The 20182-nt window shown below is 39.7% G+C and overlaps 1 protein-coding gene across 1 annotated transcript in view; it reads left to right on the forward strand.

The window, feature by feature from the left end:
* Nucleotides 1-20182, forward strand: part of LOC104585582 (RNA-binding protein BRN1-like) — a 41537-nt gene that overhangs the window by 20876 nt on the left and 479 nt on the right. Inside the window, exons 6-8 of the mRNA XM_010242520.2 lie at nt 11611-11793; nt 19556-19904; nt 20003-20146. Of these exons, the coding sequence (XP_010240822.1) occupies nt 11611-11793; nt 19556-19904; nt 20003-20146 (676 nt within the window). The remainder of the gene's footprint in view (nt 1-11610; nt 11794-19555; nt 19905-20002; nt 20147-20182) is intronic.

The following is a 20182-nucleotide window of genomic DNA, read 5'->3' on the forward strand; positions in this document are numbered from 1 at the left end:
TGGACTGATAACCCCTCTTCTATAGAATTCACTGAATACTTTGATTATATCCCAACAGTCTTGGTCAAAGGCCATTGTGAAACCATCGGGCCCTAGAGCTTTTGATCTGTTCATAGCAAAGACAGCCTCCTTAATTTCACCCTCTTCAAACCTTCTTTCAAGGAATTGCACTTGATCTTCCCCCAGCGTCTACCACTCAAGGCCTTCAACCAGCCGTCTCTCATCCAGGGGTCTTCTATAAATAGACCTGAAATGCTCCGAGAATGCCTTAGCGATCTCACTTTGATTAGACTCTCATTTTCCCCCACCATTAAAGAAGTAATTAAACTCTTCCTTCTCCTTCCATTTGCAATGGCATAGAAAAATCTTGTATTCCCCTCACCTTCTTTGATCCACCTCTCCCTCACCTTTTGCTTCCAACTCATTTCTTCTCTCAACAAAATCTCCCCTAGCTCCCTCTTCAATGACCATCTCAACTCTCTATCATCCTCTCCTAATGAACCCTCAACATCCTTGCTATCGATTTCCTCAATTTGAGAAATCAAATCAGATTTCTTTTCCTCCAATCTTCCAAACTTCTCCCTATTCCACTCTTTAATCTCCTTTTTCAACAGCTGCAGTTTCTTTAGGAACTTTTGGCCTTCCCACATCATAGGCTCATCTAGGCTATTCCACCACACCTTGATCTTCTCTTTGAAGCCCAGGTGAGTAAGCCACACGTTTTCAAATCTAAATGGAATTGGGCCTCCATCATTGGTCCTCTAAAACAAACAAATGGGCCAACGGTATGAGGTGATTCTAGGCATAGTTCTCCCAAAAAAGTCTGGCCAATGCTCTTCCCAATTAAGTGAGACTAAAAACCTGTCAAGCTTAGAGAGAATAGGGTTTACTTGAAGATTTGACCAAGTAAAGCAAGATTGTCCCAGCTGAATATCTCTTAATTCGAAGGTCTCAAAAAAGGAATTAAAGTTTCTCATGCTTGTTGTAGTCCTTTGTCTACCCCCACTTGATTCACCTACAAATCTAAAAACATTGAAATCTCCCTCTATGCACCATGGCCCTTCCCAAAGACCCCTAATATCCCCGAGCTCCTCCCACATCAAATTCCTTTCTCTATAAGAATATGGCCCATAGACATTTGTGAGAACCCATTCAAACCCATCCTTCAAACCCTTTGACTTGATAGACACAGAATTTGCCCGCCAACTCTTCTAAACACTGAACTACCTCTTCTTTCCAAATTGTTATTATGCCCCCCGAAGCACCTCATTAGGGAGCAAAACTCCAGCTAACATTCCTCTCCCCTCAAATACTCCTTATCCATTTTCTGTTTACTTCCTGAATTTTGGATTCTTGGATTGAAACAAAATCTGGTCTTTCCTTAAAAGCTCTTTAATCACACTTTTTTTTTGTGGCACTTCCTAGACCCCTTACATTCCAACTAATAATCTTCATGATTACTACAAAGTGATAACCCTGATCCCCAACAAGAGACACCTACAGATCCCCCTTCCTTTTGCCTCCTATAGCACTAAACTCTTTGTCCCCTTCCACATCACTAATAAGTTTTTCCACTTCATTTATCTTCCTTCTCCTCTTGCCTCCCTTTTCTTTAGCTATTTGGCTTGGAGGTTTTCTTTCTTTGATTTTCTCCACCTTTTAGCTCCATTCTATTAGCCAAAGCCATCACTGGGTCCTTTGCATTCTGTGTTTCTTCATTTCTTTTACTTTTTCCGGACACAATCCTTTCTTCCCTTCCCTTACCTAGTTCCTTCCCCACCTTTCCACCTTTTGGATGCTCCTATGACCGATTTCCTTTTGCTACCATTTTTTCCCCAACTATACTCCCCCTCTTGAGACTGTTTACAGACCACTTCTTCATTTGTTCGTAAACTCTCACTTCTAACCTCTTGAACCTCCCTTCCTTCCCTATCTCCAATTGTTTCTCTTCCAACACTTCCACCACCTAATTCCCTACCCATCTTTCCATCTGTAGGCAAGTTTATAGGCACAACAGAACCATGGATAGGAGCTGAAATATCTGTAGAACGAACAAGGCAGATATTAGTACCAATAACTAAACCACCAAAGTTGCAGTGGTTACTAGAGGTTGGCTGAGTGTCTAACACTACTAAGGGAGTGGCATTTCCTTCAAAACCCTGAACCATTTGGTGGCTTTCCAAACCCCTAAATTCAGCACTAATAGTTTTAGAAGGCTTTAAGGGAGTATTAGACTTCACCATATATGGGTTTGTACCCTGGTCTCATAGTTGTCAAGGCGACGCCTAGTGGGTGCCTAGACAATGCCTAGGCGACAAGGCACCCTTGGAGGCTCGCCTCGCCTAATCACCAAGCAGTTTTCTATAGCATGTTATGTAAAATTTTTTTATTCTTAATTTTTTTGAGGTTATAATTATAAAATAGTCCTTTTTAAAACTAAAATGTTCATTTTGTGTGTTTATATACTAATTTCTTTTTATTATTTTCTTATTTGTTAGGGTTTAATCAACACAAACATTGCTAAATGCTGTATTGAACCCTCAAAGATTTCAAAACCTGAACCAATAAGTAAGGAAGAACATAAAATGGTGTCCAATCAACACAGTTCTTTTTCTTTACTAATTTTGTGTGTTTATATACTAAAACAGAAATAGGGGTTCGGCCCCTATATTTTTTTTTTGATTTCTTTTCTTTCTTCTTTTTCTTCTCATGAATATGCTGGAATATGTTGATTTTCTATACTTTAACATGAAGTTTATACTTTTCTTATGAAAATTATGGATATTTATTAAGGAAATATGATTATGGAACCTAGTGAACTACCCTAGGATACATGTTTTTACTTAAAAAAATCCATTGCCTAGGCGACTAAGCGACAAGGTGCCCCCCTGTCGCCTAGCCTCGCCTTGGCACCTTGAAAACTATGCCTGGTCTAGAATGTCCTTTGCAATTTCCTGGTTTTTCTACCAACTTACCAATTGATCATCCTGACCTTGTCGCTCATTGGAATCGGTGTCCTTGACCGCTTGGCCACCTTTTTTCTCCTCTTGACAAATTGGAGGAATCTTTGAGCTATTACTTAAGAGAAGCCACACTTCACCAACTCTACCCTTAGTTGATAGGGAATGTCCTTCACTAAGACTATCCTTCTTATTAACAACTTCCTTTCCTCCCTCAAAGAGAGAACCAATGTGATAGTCCATGTCACTTTCCAGGCAGACTTGGACGGTACCTTTGATGCCTTCGTAGCTTGAATCATCTTCGGAAGAGAATTCGTTGTTTGAGACATCACAATCCACCCAACGATCATCTTCTACATCATCCCCCCAATCGACTTTGGCCTGATCATAATGAGGATTAGGCCTGTCTTGTTTCACCCAGTTCAATTGTGAAGGAGCTGCCCGTATTCGACTGTTAGAGGTTGATGGGGACGAGAATTGTGGTCTATCTCCATTGGCTATCTTTCTCTAGTAAAGTGTTTGTCAACCTCAATGTGCTTTGTGTGGTCATGTTGAATAGGATTTTGAGCAATGTTTATAACAACTTGATTATTACAACATAGTTTCATTGGGTCTTCAGCTTGGATCCCTATCTCAGATAACAATGTCTTTAGCCATAGTAATTCTGATACACCATGAGCCATAGCTCTATGTTCGGCTTTAGCACTAGATCGGGCAATAACATGTTGTTTTTTACTTCTTCGAGATACAACATTACGTCCCACCAAAGTACAATAACCAAAGGTGGATCTTCTAACATCCAAGAACTTGCCCAATCAGCATTAGTATTAGTCTTGACCTCAAGATGTCCCTGGTTGGAATACAACATTCCTTTGCCTGGACACCCTTTAGGTAGGCATGAATCTTGTTGACAGCCTGCATATGAGAAGTTCTAGGTTTATGCATATACTGTCTCACCACACTTACAACATAGTACAACATTTCTTTGCTTGGATACCCCTTTAGGTAGGCAAGAATCCTATTGACAACCTACAAATTAGAAGTTTTGGGTTTATGCACATATTGGCTCACCATGCTTACAACATAGCACAACATTCCTTTGCCTAGTCACCCCTTTAGGTAGGCAAGAATCTTGTTGATAAACTGCATATGAGATGTTGTAGGTTTATGCATATTTTGGCTCACCACGCTTACAACATAGGATATATCAGGCTAGGTCAAGCACAAGTAAAGATGCCGACCAACAAGTCTTTGGTAGACACCCTTGTTTGGAAGAATATCTCCATCAACACTCAATTTATGATTGGGGTCAATGAGAGTTTGAACGGGCTTACGTCCCTTCTTATGAACATAGTATGATCTACATGTGATTGTGTGAACCCGATTCTGAGAACAACTTTTATGAATTTGTCAAATTAGGCTCTAGGAGACTGCATAAGCCCATAAAGAGATTTTTTTTACAAATGACAAACCTTCCCCTCACTGTTAGGGAAGCTTACTTCTGGGGAAAGATCCATATAGACCTCTTCTTGAAGGTCTCCATTGAGGAAGACATTCTTTACATCCATCTGGTATAGAGGCCATGAATAATGAGTAGTAAGAGACATAATGACTTGGATAAAGTTCATTTTGGCCATGGGAGCAAAGGTTTCTTGATAGTTAATTCCATATGTTTGGGTGTACTCTTTACCACCAACTTAACTTTGTATCTTTTAATTGAGCCATCAATTTGATGTTTAATAGAAAACACCCACTTCTAGCCCATTGGGGCTTTACCCACAAGAAGAGGAACGATCTTCCAAGTGTGGTTCTTTATAAGGGCTTCTATCTCTTGGTTCATATAATTTTTCCACTAAGGGGACTGCATTGCATCTGACACATTATGAAGAATATAAACAGAGGAGATAACAGAAATATAGGCATAAAAGGAAGGTGAAAGAGCATCATAAGAAACATAGTGATGGGATAGGTAGTGCATTTTCTTTTACCATTTCAAACTACAATGGGAAGATCAAGGTCAGACTGTGAAATATAAGGCTCAATAAGAGTAGGAATAAGAAGTTCAGGGTTCCTAGAGGCGGATGATTAGATTGTTGTGGAAAATCAGCCTCAAGAGTAGCCTTAGTTTGTTAGAAGAGGTAACAACTCGTGCCTCTTCTTGGGTTTCCTGTATTGCCTTATTTTTCTGGATTAATAAATTATCTTCATTCATAAAAAAAAAGAGTAGCCTTACTTTTGTGCCTTATAAACCACTGCTGCTAGGATCACTGCTGAGGAACAGGAGGAGGAGCAGGGATATTGTTATTACAGATGGGAAGGGAAGAAGATGGACCAGGAATGTCCATAGAGATAGGAACAAGAAAACAAAAGGGAGTCTGATCTTCATTGACACTCTCCCCCTGAAGACAAGGACAAGTGGGCTAGAAATATGGAGTGGACTCAAGAAATGTAACATCCTTTTTTTTTTTGATAATTGAAAGAAATTTATTAATTAGCAATGGAAAATAGTACAATGTCCCCAAGGAGAGGCACAAGATGCAACCTCTCCAGGCTAGTTAAGTACAACTTTCCAATATACTATAACAACTTACAAAGTAGCACAAAAAAGATCCTCCCTGGAAACCCCCTGTTTGGCCAAAGAATCAGCCATAGTATTAGCAGACTTGCTTACCCATTTTACCTCAACTCTCATATTACTAGTTAACCACTTTACTTTTTTGATGAGGTCTTTGTAGCCCCAAATGGTAGCATCCGGGTTTAGAAGCCACCTTGTTACCACCTGAGAGTCCCCTTCAACTAGGAGATGCTCCACCCCAAGCTGGTTAGCGATCTGAATTCCTTTTAGTGCAGCTAGTATTTCTGCCTTAGTAGAGTCCTCCACTCCTACCAGTCCTAAGAATAAGGAGATGATGTTTTTGTCCTTATTCCTCAGGACACCCCCTATACCTGAAGGCCCAAGTTACCTTGGCTGCTTCCATCAAAATTCAACTTGATGACACCTTCTAGAGGCGGAACCCATTCTGGCAAACTTCTATTCTTCTTTGTAGAAGAAATGTAACATCCTTGTATACATACCGTTTGCCAGAGTGGGGATCAAAGCACTTGTACCCCTTTTGGACGGAAGAGTAGCCCAAAAAGATGCGCTTGATAGATTTAGGATTAAGTTTGAGACAAGGACTTGTGTTATGAACAAAGCAACTAGAACCAAAGACTTTGAAAGGTAGACAAAAAATGGGATCTTTAGGGAAAAGAAGTTGATGAGGAGATTGAAGACGAAGGGTTTGCAAAGGAAGTCTGGTAATGAGATACACTGTTGCTTCAATTGCATCTTCCTAGAAACGGGTTGGCACATGCATCTGGAAGAGTAGCCCTTTGGCCATTTCAATAACATGTTTGTTTTTTCTCTCTACTACACCATTCTGCTGCGGAGTATGGGAACACAAGCTTTGATGAATTGCCCCCTTTTTTTCAAGGGAGAGTCAGAGATGCTTTTCAAAATACTCCTTAGAGTTGTCTGACCTTATTACCTTGATGTTCTTCTCAAATTGTGTTTCCACCATTTTAAAGAAGTTTTGAACAACGGAAGGAACTTCATATCTACTCTTCATTAGGTATAGCCAAATATATCTAGAGTAATCATCATTGAACAATACAAAATATTTATAGCCACCCATACAAGGAGTAGAGTATGGGCCCCAAACATGAGTATGAATCAAGCTGAAAGCAACATCATATGTTGTTCTACATTGTTTTGAGAGATGACAAACTTCACATTGCATACTCAAATTGGAGACAGATTGGCACAAGTTTGGAAACAAAAACTTAATGGACTTAAAAGACACATGACAAATAAGTCGGATCAAATCCGGTTCGAATCCGGATTCGATCCGACAAGAGCTGGACTCAGATACCTCCCTTGATCTTAACAAATCGGATCGGATTGGAAAAGTCGATCCGTTTAGTTAACGGATCAAATTCGGATATACTTTGACCCCAAGTTTAGAAACAGAGCTCTATATATACCTCGACCCAAATAATTATCTATGATTCATTTTTATTAGAGTATTCATTTCATATTCCATGAATCCATGGTTTTTCTCCATTCATGTTAAGGCTACTGCGACACATTAGGTATATAAAGGATATAGATGAAAGAAGGAAGACCTACTAATCATGTGTGATCAGAGGCACCAAAATTTATTATCCAAGGATGGATTTGAGTCAAATAAAATGCAAGATGAGCAGATGTAGGAGTACTTGAATGTGCAAAGGCAATGTATGAAGAAAGGTTAGAAGTTGTTGCATTTCCTTCTAACAAGGAGAGAAGTTGACTAAATCCATCTTATGATATAGTCTGAGCAGTAGCTAAATCTGAGGAAGGTGGTCCAACTGGAAACATGACTACTACTAGACTAAGAATCCTTAAAGTTAATAGAAGTGGCAATGGTATTGCTCTTCTTGGTACTTTTGAAACATGCTAGCTTCAAATGAAGATTTAGCTCCTAACATTTGTCTTGTGTATGTCATGGTTTTTCTAGCAATAATCACTTTTAACTTTTAATTTCATCCAACTCATCAACCTATGTAGCCTCAATCCCACTCATCTCTGTTTTGTTAAGGCCATAACTGATGGTTCTTGGCTAGGGGTCTATAACAAAGGCATCCTAAGGCTCTCTTTTGCAAGACATAGTAATATGCCTGTGGTAGATTGACTACATCACAACTAAGAATATGCTGTTAGGTAAAGTCATACTTTGAGTTAAAAAATTGTTAGTCTTGAACACCCTGTTCTGAATCAAGTCTTTATGCTACTTGGAGTCTCTTGAACAATGCCACTTCATTACCTTCATATGGTAGATTTCTTCCCAAAGAGACTAAAGAGAAGTACACAGACATAGATTTTTCTCCCTGTCTCATGCTACTCACCTCCTCAATTGGTAAGCACAAAGTTGCATTCTGGGTTTGGGAATATGTCTCAGCCATTCTTCTCAAATTTCCTTAGCAGAAAAAGAACATCACATTCTGAGCATTATTTTTTTTTTTGACCAATAACAGAATTTTCATTAAAAAGTATGAATCAAGTACAAGGGAGGGGAAAGGTAAAATGTCTTAACTCTCCCCCCAAAGAGATACAACATTACAAAGTATCCCAAAGCAACTGATTCCCTCCCACCCCTTGTTTGGCAAGTGCATCTGCAAATGAATTGACACTTCTTTTTACCCATTGCAATCTCACCTCCATATCTTGAATCAGCCACTTAAAATGTCTACGTTCATACATGTATGTCCACATGCCATCATTTTCCTTCCCTAGCCAACCTATTACCACTTTAGGGTCTCCTTCAATGATCAATCAACATTTTACTCCTTCAATGATTAGTCTCCTATTCATGTATGTTCATTCATGTGGATGTTGGTTGTCTACCCAAAGCTACTCTTGCTACACCTTGGAAAGCTATACACAGTACCCTTCATTTCTTCCTTAATCATGTGAGGTATGACTTGGCTTTAGGTCAGAAGATAAGGTTCTAGGAAGATATCTGGGTGGGAGAATCTCCCTTTAAAGATGCTTTTTCCTCTCTGTTTGTTCTTCCCAACCTCAAAGAAAAGCCTGTGTCTGATTTTCTTCTTTCTCATCCCTCACCTTTTGGGTTGAATTGCAAATCAGCTCTTTAAATCTGGTTCTAGCAAGACCCTTCGTGAAGACATCAACAACTTGTCTTGAAGATGGCATATGAGGAATGCATAGCTCTCCTGACACTATCCTTTCTCTCACAAAGTGCCTGTCAATCTCAATTTGTTTGGTCCTATCATGCTGGACATGGTTATTTGCAATGTTTATTGCAGCTTGGTTATCACAATAAAGCTTCAAAGGCTCAGACATAGTGATTCCCAATTCCTTTAGGAGTATCCTAATCCAAGGAAGTTCTGCAAGTCCATGTGCCATGGCCCATTATTCAACTTCAACACTTAACCGAGCCACTATAGTTTGTTTCTTGCTTCTCCAAGTCACTAGATTTCCACCTACAAATGTGCAATATCCGGTTGTAGACCTCCTATCTCCAGTTGAGCCAGCCCAATCAGCATCAGTATAAGCTTCTACATTAAGCTTACCCTGCTTCTTAAATAGCAATCCTTTTCCTAGACATGTCTTCAAATACCTCAATATTCTCTCCATTTCCTTCATGTGTGAAACACGAGGAGCATGCATAAACAGGCTGACAACATAAGCAATATTAGGTCTGGTGACAGATAGATAGAGAAGCTTATCCACAAGTTGTTGGTTTCTTTCCTTGTTTGGGTAGAGCTCCTCATTCGTCTTCTGTAATCCATGGTTTTGCTCTTTGGGAGTCTCCATAGGCCTACTTCCTAATTTTCTTGTCTCCTTTTGGAGGTCCAATGCATACTTCCTCTGGAAAATATAAATTCCTTCCCTAAACCCAACCACCTCTATTCCTAGGAAGTACCTTAGAGGTCCCAAGTCCTTTATCTCAAACTCTGAGGCCAAGAACTTCTTGAGTCTTTTGATCTCCTTTGAATCATTTCCTGCCACCACCATGTCGTCAACATATATAATCAATGCTAATAGCTTCTCTACATTTTTTTTCTATAGAATAGTGTGTGATTAACATTGCTTTGATGATAACCCACAATCTTCATTGCTTTGCACAATCTCTCAAACCATGCTCTAGGTGATTGTTTGAGCCCACATAAAGCTCCCTTCATCCTGCATACCTTTCCTCTCATGTTATAGCCCGATGGAGGGTCCATGTAGACTTCTTCTTGAAGGTCTCCATTAAAGAAAGCATTCTTGACATCCAACTGGTGCAATTCCCAATTGTAGTTAACTGCTAAGGACAATAACACCCGTATAATGTTCAACTTGGCAACTGGGGAAAAGGTCTCTGTATAATCTATGCTCTCCTTCTGTGTGAACCCTTTTGCCACTAACCTTGCTTTATATCTCTTTACTGATCTATCGGCCTTATGTTTCACAGTATACACCCATTTATACTCAATAATGCTCTTTCCAACTGGTAGATCCACCACTTTCCAAGTACCAGCCTTTAGTAAAGCTCTCATTTCTTCATGCATTGCTTCCCTCCATTTAGGATCAACAACAACCTCAGAGTACCTGGAAGGAGTGGAAGTGGAAGACAAGGTAGAAACAAAGGAATAATATGTTGGAGATAAACAGTAATAAGAGACAAACCTATTTAAAGGGTGAAGGGTACAAGACCGAGTAGGTTTCTGCAAAGCAATGGGAAGATTCAAATTAGAGTTAGAAGGTATAGGGATAGTACCTTGATCTGGCTTGCTCACCTCTGCTTCAACAAGACCCTCCTTTCAACTAGTGTTATGCATCTTTATTCTTCTTAATATAAAAGAAAATTATTAAAAATAAAGAAAAAATGAGATCCCCCTCCTCTTAAGGAGGCTTATGCCTCTTATGTTCTAAACTACGCCTTACGCCTCAAGGTAGTGGAACGCCTCGTGTCACGCCTTCACGTTTTAAAACATTGGTGGGGTGTAACTCCAAGAGGATTGATGTAAGGTCCCTTCATTAAAGGTATTATTAAAATATTCAGCTGCATTGTGCAACCTAAATTGTTTAACTTCTTTCCAAATTGGGTTTGAATCATCTTGCAAAAAAAATCATAGTAATTCTGGGAACTTCCTCATGTTCTTCATAAGGTAAACCCATGTACACCTTGAGAAATGATCAATGAAACATAGCGATAGCCATCCATAGAAACAATGGGTGAAGGATCCCACACATTAGAGTGAACTAAATAAAAAAAGGTAGCGACATTGCTAATAGAACTTGGATAGTTTGCCTTACAATGTTTTGCCAATTGGCACACATCACAAAAAAGACTTTCAATAGGCACGTCTTTGAACAATTTTGGCAACAAAGCTTTCAACAATGAAAAGGACACATGACCTAATCTAGCATGCTAGGTGAAAAGAGTTGTGCTTGGCTCCTTGTTACTGCTACCATTGATAGAAGCTTTCAGAGCAGAGCATATATTATCATCAAGGTAGTAGAAGCCACCAGCTTCACGACCACTCACAATCATTTGCTTCGTCAATCGGTCCTGGAAAACATAGTGAGTGGGAAAGAAGGTTACAACACAATTTAGGGTTTTAGTAATTTTTGAGACAAAAAGTAAATTAGTGGTGAAGTCTGGAAGATGTAAGGCAGATTTTAGGAGAATCCCTTTTCCAGCTGAATGTCTCCCTTTCCAGGTGGTTTCAAAAGTCCAAATGCCATATTATAATATTGAACTATGGAAATCAAACGTGCATATTGAAATTCTTGTGTATTGAAACCTAGACCCTCTTACATATCCCAGCTAATATCTATTCTGCTTATTTTGTCTTGTTTTTTATTCTGTCTATACATTATGATTGAAGTAAAAAAAGCAAGAATTTGTGTGATTTTTCCTACCTCAAGCATTTCAATTATGTTTTACATTGAACTTGTTATTTTTTATTCCTATTGGTGAATGGGTTGTTCTGTTGTTGAGACAAGAATAATATGATTTCTTAATTATTCAGATATTTGATCTACTTGTATAAAAATGTTTTAACACTTGAGACTACTGTTGACGATGTGATAACACTTTGGATAAAATTTCTACTTTAGGGTTCAAGTGTTCCTTTAGTTGTCAAGTGGGCAGATACAGAAAAGGAAAGGCAAGCTCGTAGGGCTCAAAAAGTTCAATCTCAGGCTTCTAATGTGGCAAATACTGATTCAACACAGCAACATTCATTTTTTGGGGCCGTACCGGTGGGTTACATCCCACCATACAATGGATTTGGTTACCAGGTTTGTTTTTCGTTTGTTCATATCAGATGTGTAAAGTTATGTAGCCTATTAAATAGATTTACAATTCCAGAATTTCTTATTTAAAATTTTGTCATTTTCATTTGGTCTGATAGTAAATGTTGATCCTGGTTACTGTTCAGCGCCATATCCAATGTTAGCTCACTTAGCTGGGCTCTTGGGAGGGGTGGATTGGATACGGACTTAACCTTTGGAATTTTTTCCACACAGTTGCTGCTCTGAGACTTGAATTGTTGTATGCTTGTCATAGTAGAACTTGGATGATTAAGACTAGTGCCAAGGCTTAAAATGTTAGTGTCGGTGGATATGTTGGTCATCCAAATACAGGGAACATGCCGAAAATGTCAGAAATATCGTATGAAAATATTGTAAAAATTAGACATGGTGGAAACATTGTGAAATATGACAAAAGATATAGATGATATTTTATGTGTAGAGAACACTGATGTGGGCCCCACGGCTGTGGTCCCCACTGTGTTCGTATGACAGCACATGTAATCTTTGATTAGTTTGTCAGTGTTAGTTGGTAGTTATCTTAGATAGCTTGTTATCTCAGTTATTTATTTGTTTTATTTGCCATGTAAGCATTAAGGGCAATTCTGTCCTTTCCTACATTTACTGAACATAATTTATAAATATTGAGAGAGTCGCGACGGCAGATTCATTCGATCTGTCCCTCCTTTCAAAACCCTTTTGTACTTCTGCTTCTTCTCCTTTCTTCTCCCTCTTTCTTCTACTTTTCTCTACTTTTCTCAATCCGAAATCTGTTGGAATTCAAGACTGATTGTAGTCTTGATCGACTACTTGGTATCAGAGCATATCTAGGGTTTCTCATGTGAGTCTAGTCCAGCCGACCACATGAGAACTGTCTAGGGCTGGAAGCTTACAAAGGACTATTCGTTGGCTGATTCTTGGAGGTTACCAAAAAAGTTTAGCAGCTGTTCGAAGACTTGTCGAGGTTTGCAGAGTGTTTTGGTAATCAGGAAGAATCAGAGATGGTTAGGGTTCAGGCCACGATTGAAGGTAGCGATCAGAGTTCTCTGGGTAAGTCTTTATTTTTCCCTTGAGATTGCTGTCAGGCAAGATAAGTTGGACCTATCTAGGAGGAGCAGCCGAACTCTCCTAGTTCCTCTCAGAGGTGATTAGTTTTTTTTTAGGGTTTGTCATTAACCCTACGGCTAGACTTGACTGTGAATTCTTTTGGAAAGTGCGGCTGAGCACTGTTTATGTTCTCACAAAGGTCTTCCTAACCCTACGATTAAAACCCTAATTCTGCTTCAGCATTACAGATTGCTTTCTAAGAGGGTTTCAGACCTGTTTTTGGCTTCCGAGCCTGTTTTGGGGGTGAGAACTGTTATCGGACTGCATATATTCTGATTGCGGATTGGTTTCAGATCAGATCTGAACTGATTTCATACAGATTTCTGATTGTGATTGATTGTTTAAGTGTTGTTTTCTATTGTAGTAACCCTGATAGTTCTTAACTACTGATTCTTGACCAAGAATGGAGTTCAAAAATCAGGGAGAAGGTGCTTTTGGGAACAACAGTTCTGGTAGTATGACTGAAACTGCATTTCAGATTACAACTGTGAGATTTGATGGATCCAATTACTTGGAATGGGCCCAATCAACCATGATGGCTATTGGGGGAAGGGGGAAACTTAGCTACCTATTGGGAGATGTGAAAGAACCTTCCAAGGAGGACCCAATGTATACCAAGTGGGTTCAGGAGAACTACTTGGTTATGACATGGCTGTGCAACTCTATGCAGCCACATATCAGTCGAAATTACTTGTGGGCAAAGACAACCGAGGAGATATGGGATGTCATGAAAGAGACCTACTCCCAACCCCTTAATGTTGCTAGAGCCTATGAACTAAAGTGTGAGGTGAATAATCTTAAACAAGGAGAGAAACCAGTCTCTGTTTATTTCTCTACCTTGAAATCCTTGTGGCATGAAATTGACCATCTGGAGACTCTTGAGTGGGAAAGTCCAAAAGATGCACAGACCCATAGAAAGCAAGTCGAGACCAATAGGGTGTTTGAATTTCTAGCTGGCTTGAATTCGGATTATGACATTGTGAGATAGCAGATACTGACAAGAGGCAGTGTAACCCTTTCTCAAGCATACTCCTTGGTGCATAGTGAAGAGACCAGGAGGAAGGTTATGATGCAACATTAGCCCTTTCCCCCAGCCCTGGCAGCAGTTAAACCTAAGTCTGGGGGTGATACAAAAAGGGACATGAAGAAGGAAGATAAATGGGATCTGGTATGTAAACATTGCAAGAAATCCAAGCATACGAAAGATACATGTTGGAAGCTCCACCCTCATTTAGTCCCAGCAAAACTGAGGAATAAAAGGGGTAATGCTCATATGGCTGTGAATACTGATTCTGCATCCTCGTCAGGCACAAAAGGCATGCCCCTAGATACCTTAGCTGTTGTTCGGGCTGCCCTAATACAGTTGGAAAAGGAGGTTGGGAATTCAGCTCAGTCGTCTCAGTCACCATCAGCATCAGCCCCTGCAACATCTGCATTTGCTCATTCAGGTACTCAGGCCTCAGCCTACCACGCTTCAGCTCTAGGTAACACTGAACACTGTTGGGTAAAGTATCCATTGCTGATGGCTCTCTTGTTCCCATTTCTGGAAAGGGTGACATCAAGTTATCTGATACTATCTCTTTATCCTCAGTCTTGCATGTTCCTAAACTTGATACTAATTTGCTTCAGTCAGTAGTATTACCAAACATCAGAACTATTCAGTAACCTTTTTCCCTGACCGATGTGTTTTTCAGGACTTGGAGACGAGGAAGGTGATTGGGACTGGCCGTGAGATGAATGGGATCTATCTGCTTGGAGAGAGTTCTCATTGGAAAGAGCCAGTGGATAAGAAGTCTTTTGTTTTTCAGTTTGTGAGTCCGGTTATGCTTTGGCATAATCTATTAGGTCATTTATCTTTTCGGTCTTTGAAGAGTCTGTTTCCTACTTTATTTGAGTATGTTGAGATGTCAAATTTGAGATGTGAGAGTTGTGAGCTTGCCAAACATTGTAGAACCTTTTATTCCTTGAGTAATAAAAGAAGTAATAATTCTTTTGATATTGTGCCTACTGATGTTTGGGGGCCATATCACATCCCTTCTATGGGTGGGTACAGATATTTTTTGTTGTTTGTTGATGACCATACCCGTTTTTCTTGGGTCTACCTTATGCGTTCTCGAGATGAGGTTCCCGATCTGACCCAAAACTTTCATTAGATGATTTTAACCCAGTTTGGGGTCAAAATCAAAGTCCTCAGATCTGATAATGCAAAAGAGTACTTTGCTAAGCCACTGGCCTCTTATCTACTTGATCATGGGGTTATTCACTAGAGCACTTGTCCTCATACACCACAGTAGAATGGGGTTGCCGAGAGGTATAATAGGCATATTTTGGAGGTGGCTAGAAGCATCATGTTTACCTCCAATGTGCCTGTCCGTTTCTGGGGTGATGCTATCCTCACGGCAGTGTATCTCATTAATCGGGTTCCTTCCCGGGTTCTTGATATGAAGCCTCCGTTTACCCTTCTATACCCAGACGAGGAGTTGTTTATTGTTCCTCTTAAAACCTTTGGTTGTACCTGTTTTGTTCAGCTTCTTGGACCTCATCATTCCAAATTTGACCCTAAGGCCTCCAAATGCATTTTTCTCGGTTATGCTCAAACTCAAAAGGGTTATTGCTGCTATGATCCTGTTTTAGGGAGGAGATTTGTCTCGATGGATGTCACCTTCTTTGAGGAGGCACCCTATTATCCTAGGGTTTCTCCTTAGGGGGAGAGCAGTGAGAATTTGGGTCTTTTTCTTCAGGGGGAGCGCAGTGAGAGTGGGGTTAACTCATCTGAGGTTGTTCCTTTACCCATTCCATTGAGTGATGAAGGGTGTAATGGTGAGGGTTGTTAGAAGGATCAGGAGTTGAAAGTCTATCACAGGCGATACAAGCAGGTTGATCTCGGTCATCGGCAATCCAGGCTAGCTCCAGTTCCTTCTGCGGATCCAGATCCAGGTGCTATAGTCCCAGGGCCCACTGAGATACCTTCCACTGTTGCTACTTCCCCCCCTTCTTCAGATGACCTTGACCTCCCTATTGCGGTCCGTAAAGGGAAACGACGTTGCACCACATCTACAGCTCACTGCATTTCCTAGTTTCTATCCTATGATCGCCTGTCTCCCTCTTACAGGCCCTATCTCACTTCCATTGCCGATATCCCTATCCCCAGAACAGTGCAAGAAGCCTTATCAGTTCCAGAGTGGAAAGATGCAATGAAAGTTGAGATGGATGCCCATTTGAAAAATAATACTTTGGAGATAGTTGACCTACCCAGAGGAAAGAAACCGGTTGGATGTAGATGGGTGTTTACTGTGAAACATAATGCTGATGGCTCCATTGAAAGGTACAAAGCCCGGTTGGTTGCAAAAGGGTTTACTCAGACTTATGGTATAGACTACTTGGAGACTTTTGCTCCAGTAGCAAAGATGACCACTATTCGAGTTCTATTAGCCCTTGCAGCAAGTTACTCTTGGCCCTTGTTCCAGATGGACGTTAAAAATGCCTTTCTGAATGGAGACTTACAAGAAGAGGTCTACATGCAGTTGTCCCCTGGATTCTATGATACAGAGACAGGTAAGAAGGTTTGCCGACTGAATAAGGCATTGTATGGATTAAAGCAATCCCCTAGAGCTTGGTTTGATAGATTCAGACTAGCCCTTGGAAAATTTGGCTATGTACAGGCCCAGTCAGATCATACACTGTTTGTTAAAAGAGTGAAATCTTCTTTGACCTTGCTTGCTGTATATGTGGATGATATTGTAGTGACAGGAAATAATACTAGTGAGATTGAGTCCCTCAAACAACTCCATCAAGAGTTTGAGGTGAAAGATCTTGGTGCACTTCGATATTTTTTGGGTATTGAGGTTGCTAGATCTAAACAGGGGATCTTTTTTCTCAAAGGAAGTATGTTCTAGATCTGTTGGAGGAAACTGGAAAGTTAGGTGTCAAGCCTGCCGATACACCCATTGAACAGAATCACAAGATCAGTGCAGAGGGTGGAGAGCCTCTCGAAGACAAAGTTATGTTCCAACGGTTGGTTGGAAAGCTCTTATATCTCTGCCTCACACGGCCAGGCATCAGTTATGCAGTCAGTGTTGTCAACCAGTACATGCATTCCCCTAGAACTACACATCTTCTTGCAACTGAGAGAATATTAGCATACTTGAAGAGATGCCCAGGTAGAGGTATACTGTTCAAGAACAATAATCACATGAAGGTGGAGGTCTATATAGATGCTGATTGGGCTGGGAGTGCTGATGACAGGAGGTCTACCTCTGGATATTGTGCCCTTGTAGGAGGTAACCTTGTCTCTTGGAGGAGTAAGAAACAAAGTGTTGTTTCCCTCTCTAGTGCCGAAGCTGAATACAGGTCAATGGCTAACAGAGTGGCTGAAGTCACTACTTGAAGAATTGGGTATTGATTATGAGAAGCCCTTGATGTTGTATTGTGATAATCAGGCGGCTATTAATATAGCTCACAATCCAGTGCAGCATGACAGAACTAAATATATCGAAGTTGATCGACACTTTGTCAGAGAAAGGGTTTCATTACAAGAAGTGTGTCTCCCGTATATTACCTCCAACATGCAGCTCGCAAATCTTCTCACCAAGGCCGTTCCAAGGAAGAAGTTAGAGGCAAACCTATTCAAGTTGGGAATGACAAATATCTATTCCCAACTTGAGGGGGAGTGTAGAGAACACTGATGTGGGCCCCACGGCTGTGGTCCCCACTGTGTTCGTATGACAGCACATGTAATCTTTGATTAGTTTGTCAGTGTTAGTTGGTAGTTATCTTAGACAGCTTGTTATCTTAGTTATTTATTTGTTTTATTTGCCATGTAAGCATTAAGGGCAATTCTGTCCTTTCCTACATTTAGTGAACATAAACTATAAATATTGAGAGAGTGGCGGCGGCAGATTCATTCGATCTGTCCCTCCTTTCAAAACCCTTGTGTACTTCTGCTTCTTCTCCTTTCTTCTCCCTCTTTCTTCTACTTTTCTCTACTTTTCTCAATCCGAAATCTGTCGGAAATTCAAGACTGACTGTAGTCTTGATCGACTACTTTATGAAATGATAAAAGAAGCATAGGCACACCTTTTTAATTATTATCTTGTTCCAAATCATTAAACAAAGTTAAGAAGCTAAGGCTATAGACAAAATAATATGTTGTGAAGTTGTCTTGTAAACCTTAAGATTCAAGACTGCATGACAGAATGAGTTCAAGCAAAATTTAAACTCATAGAAAATGCAAATGATTCTAATAGATGATAGATCAACCAAAAAATCTATTAGGCAAACAAAAACTAGTATTTAATTTCATGTTTGTAGTGAATATCGAATTGGATCAAAGTGGTAATCATGTGCATTAGGCGGGCAATAAAATTGCTGCTCTACATATATATAATATTGTCACCAACTTATGTTATAATACTATCTCTTGTACTCCACATAGTGTTGGTAGTGTTCACTAGGGAATATGTTGGTTCCAGTAAAATTTCATGTCGCTACCCATGGAAATGGAAATACATCGTGGAAATATTAGAAAATTTATGGACATTTTAAACCATGACTACTATTGGTTAAGTATTAGCATGTCATTGAATTTGTAATTTTTCAATTGTTGGTGATTGTATGAACAAAGCTTGTGATGTTAAATCTGGAAAAGAAAAAGGGGAAAAAGAAAAGATATAGTTTGCCAGAAGAGTGAAGGCCATACAATAGAGAGTGTCTACCAGAAGAGAAAGGAATGATGATGCACTGTCATATAGGTCAATTTTTCAAGGTAAGCTCAGGAATAAGTAGCTATAAAGAAACATAGTCTCCATAGTGTTGCTACATTGTTCCATACGTCCAATATATATATATATATATATATATATAAAATTTTCTGTTGCTTTTGTCAATGCAATCCTACTTGTGCAATAGTGCTTTACTTCAGATTTTATTATTATGAGGCATAATTAAGATTGGTACACTTTGCATTGTTGTACATGGACATGCGAATTAAGATCTGAGGTGTGTCCAAGGACCTGACTTGGCAAGATGAAAAGACAAGGACTTGCGGATACATCTATATAAAATCCAATCTATTAAAACAATCAATATTTTTGGATTCTAACATTATATACCTTTAGACGAAGTTTTTAAAGTTTATCTTTGTTGCGTAATTTGTAGGAAAAATGGGATTCATGTTGTACATTATCTGTTCATTTATGTCAAATAAGCAAGGAGAGAAAGGAAAAATGTTACTTAAAAGAGTCACTCAAGAATACTAGGGGTGCAAGTCAGGTACCTGGTATGAAGAATTTACACAGCATCAAGCCAAGGCCCATTTAAATTTTAATAAATGCTTAATCCGAGGCCACCCATGTTATACCTCTAAAGAATACATGATATCAGAATATGTGCATGTCCAACACAGAGATTTCCTCCATTTAAGGGCACTGAACTGAGAAGCATTGGTATGGACAATCATGACATTAGTTGTTTTGTATCTAAAAATTTTGTGACCATAATGTCCAATTTCATAGTATATTCCTTTTTTACTGCCCACTTGGTTCTCTTGATGCTTTCTTTCTTATGCTTACAGTCTTCATCTTTCTGCTTTTTAACTTATTTTAATAGCATAATGAAGTTGGAAATATGATTCTTGTTTTTATAGGCACCTGGGACTTATGGGCTTATGCAATACCCCCTGCCAGCAGTACAAAACCAACCTGGCTTCCCTAATATGATTCCACCAGTAAACCAAGGAAGTGCATTGCGTGGAGTAACACCTGATCTTACTCCTGGCATAGCACCTAGGAATTTTGCTGCAGTGCCATCTGCCAGTTATATAGGGTCTGCATATCCTGCAGTTCCAGGCCTTCAATATCCTGTGGCCTATCCTGGTGGAATGGTCAGTCGCAGCCCTTTGAGTGGTTCTCATGGTTCTGTGCCACCTGCAATTGTGAATAGTAATTCAATAGCATCTTCAAGTGTCAGTACAAGTTCAGGTGTTCAGGTTGAAGGTTGGTTAATATTCTCTATGACATTCTTAATTCTTTTTTTAGATGAAAATGTTGATACTTGTTTCAACACTGACTATTGTTCCTTCTGTCAAACTTAGGCCCCCCTGGTGCTAATTTATTTATCTATCACATCCCTCAAGAATTTGGTGATCAAGAGCTTGCAAATACTTTTCAACGATTTGGTAGGGTCTTGAGTGCGAAGGTCTTTGTTGACAAAGCATCTGGGGTTAGCAAATGTTTTGGTAAAAACATATTCTATTCCCTTCAGATTCAAGGTA

Source organism: Nelumbo nucifera, chromosome 4 (assembly GCF_055504915.1).
Source record: "Nelumbo nucifera cultivar China Antique chromosome 4, China Antique-T2T, whole genome shotgun sequence".
In the NCBI taxonomy this organism is placed as follows: domain Eukaryota; kingdom Viridiplantae; phylum Streptophyta; class Magnoliopsida; order Proteales; family Nelumbonaceae; genus Nelumbo; species Nelumbo nucifera.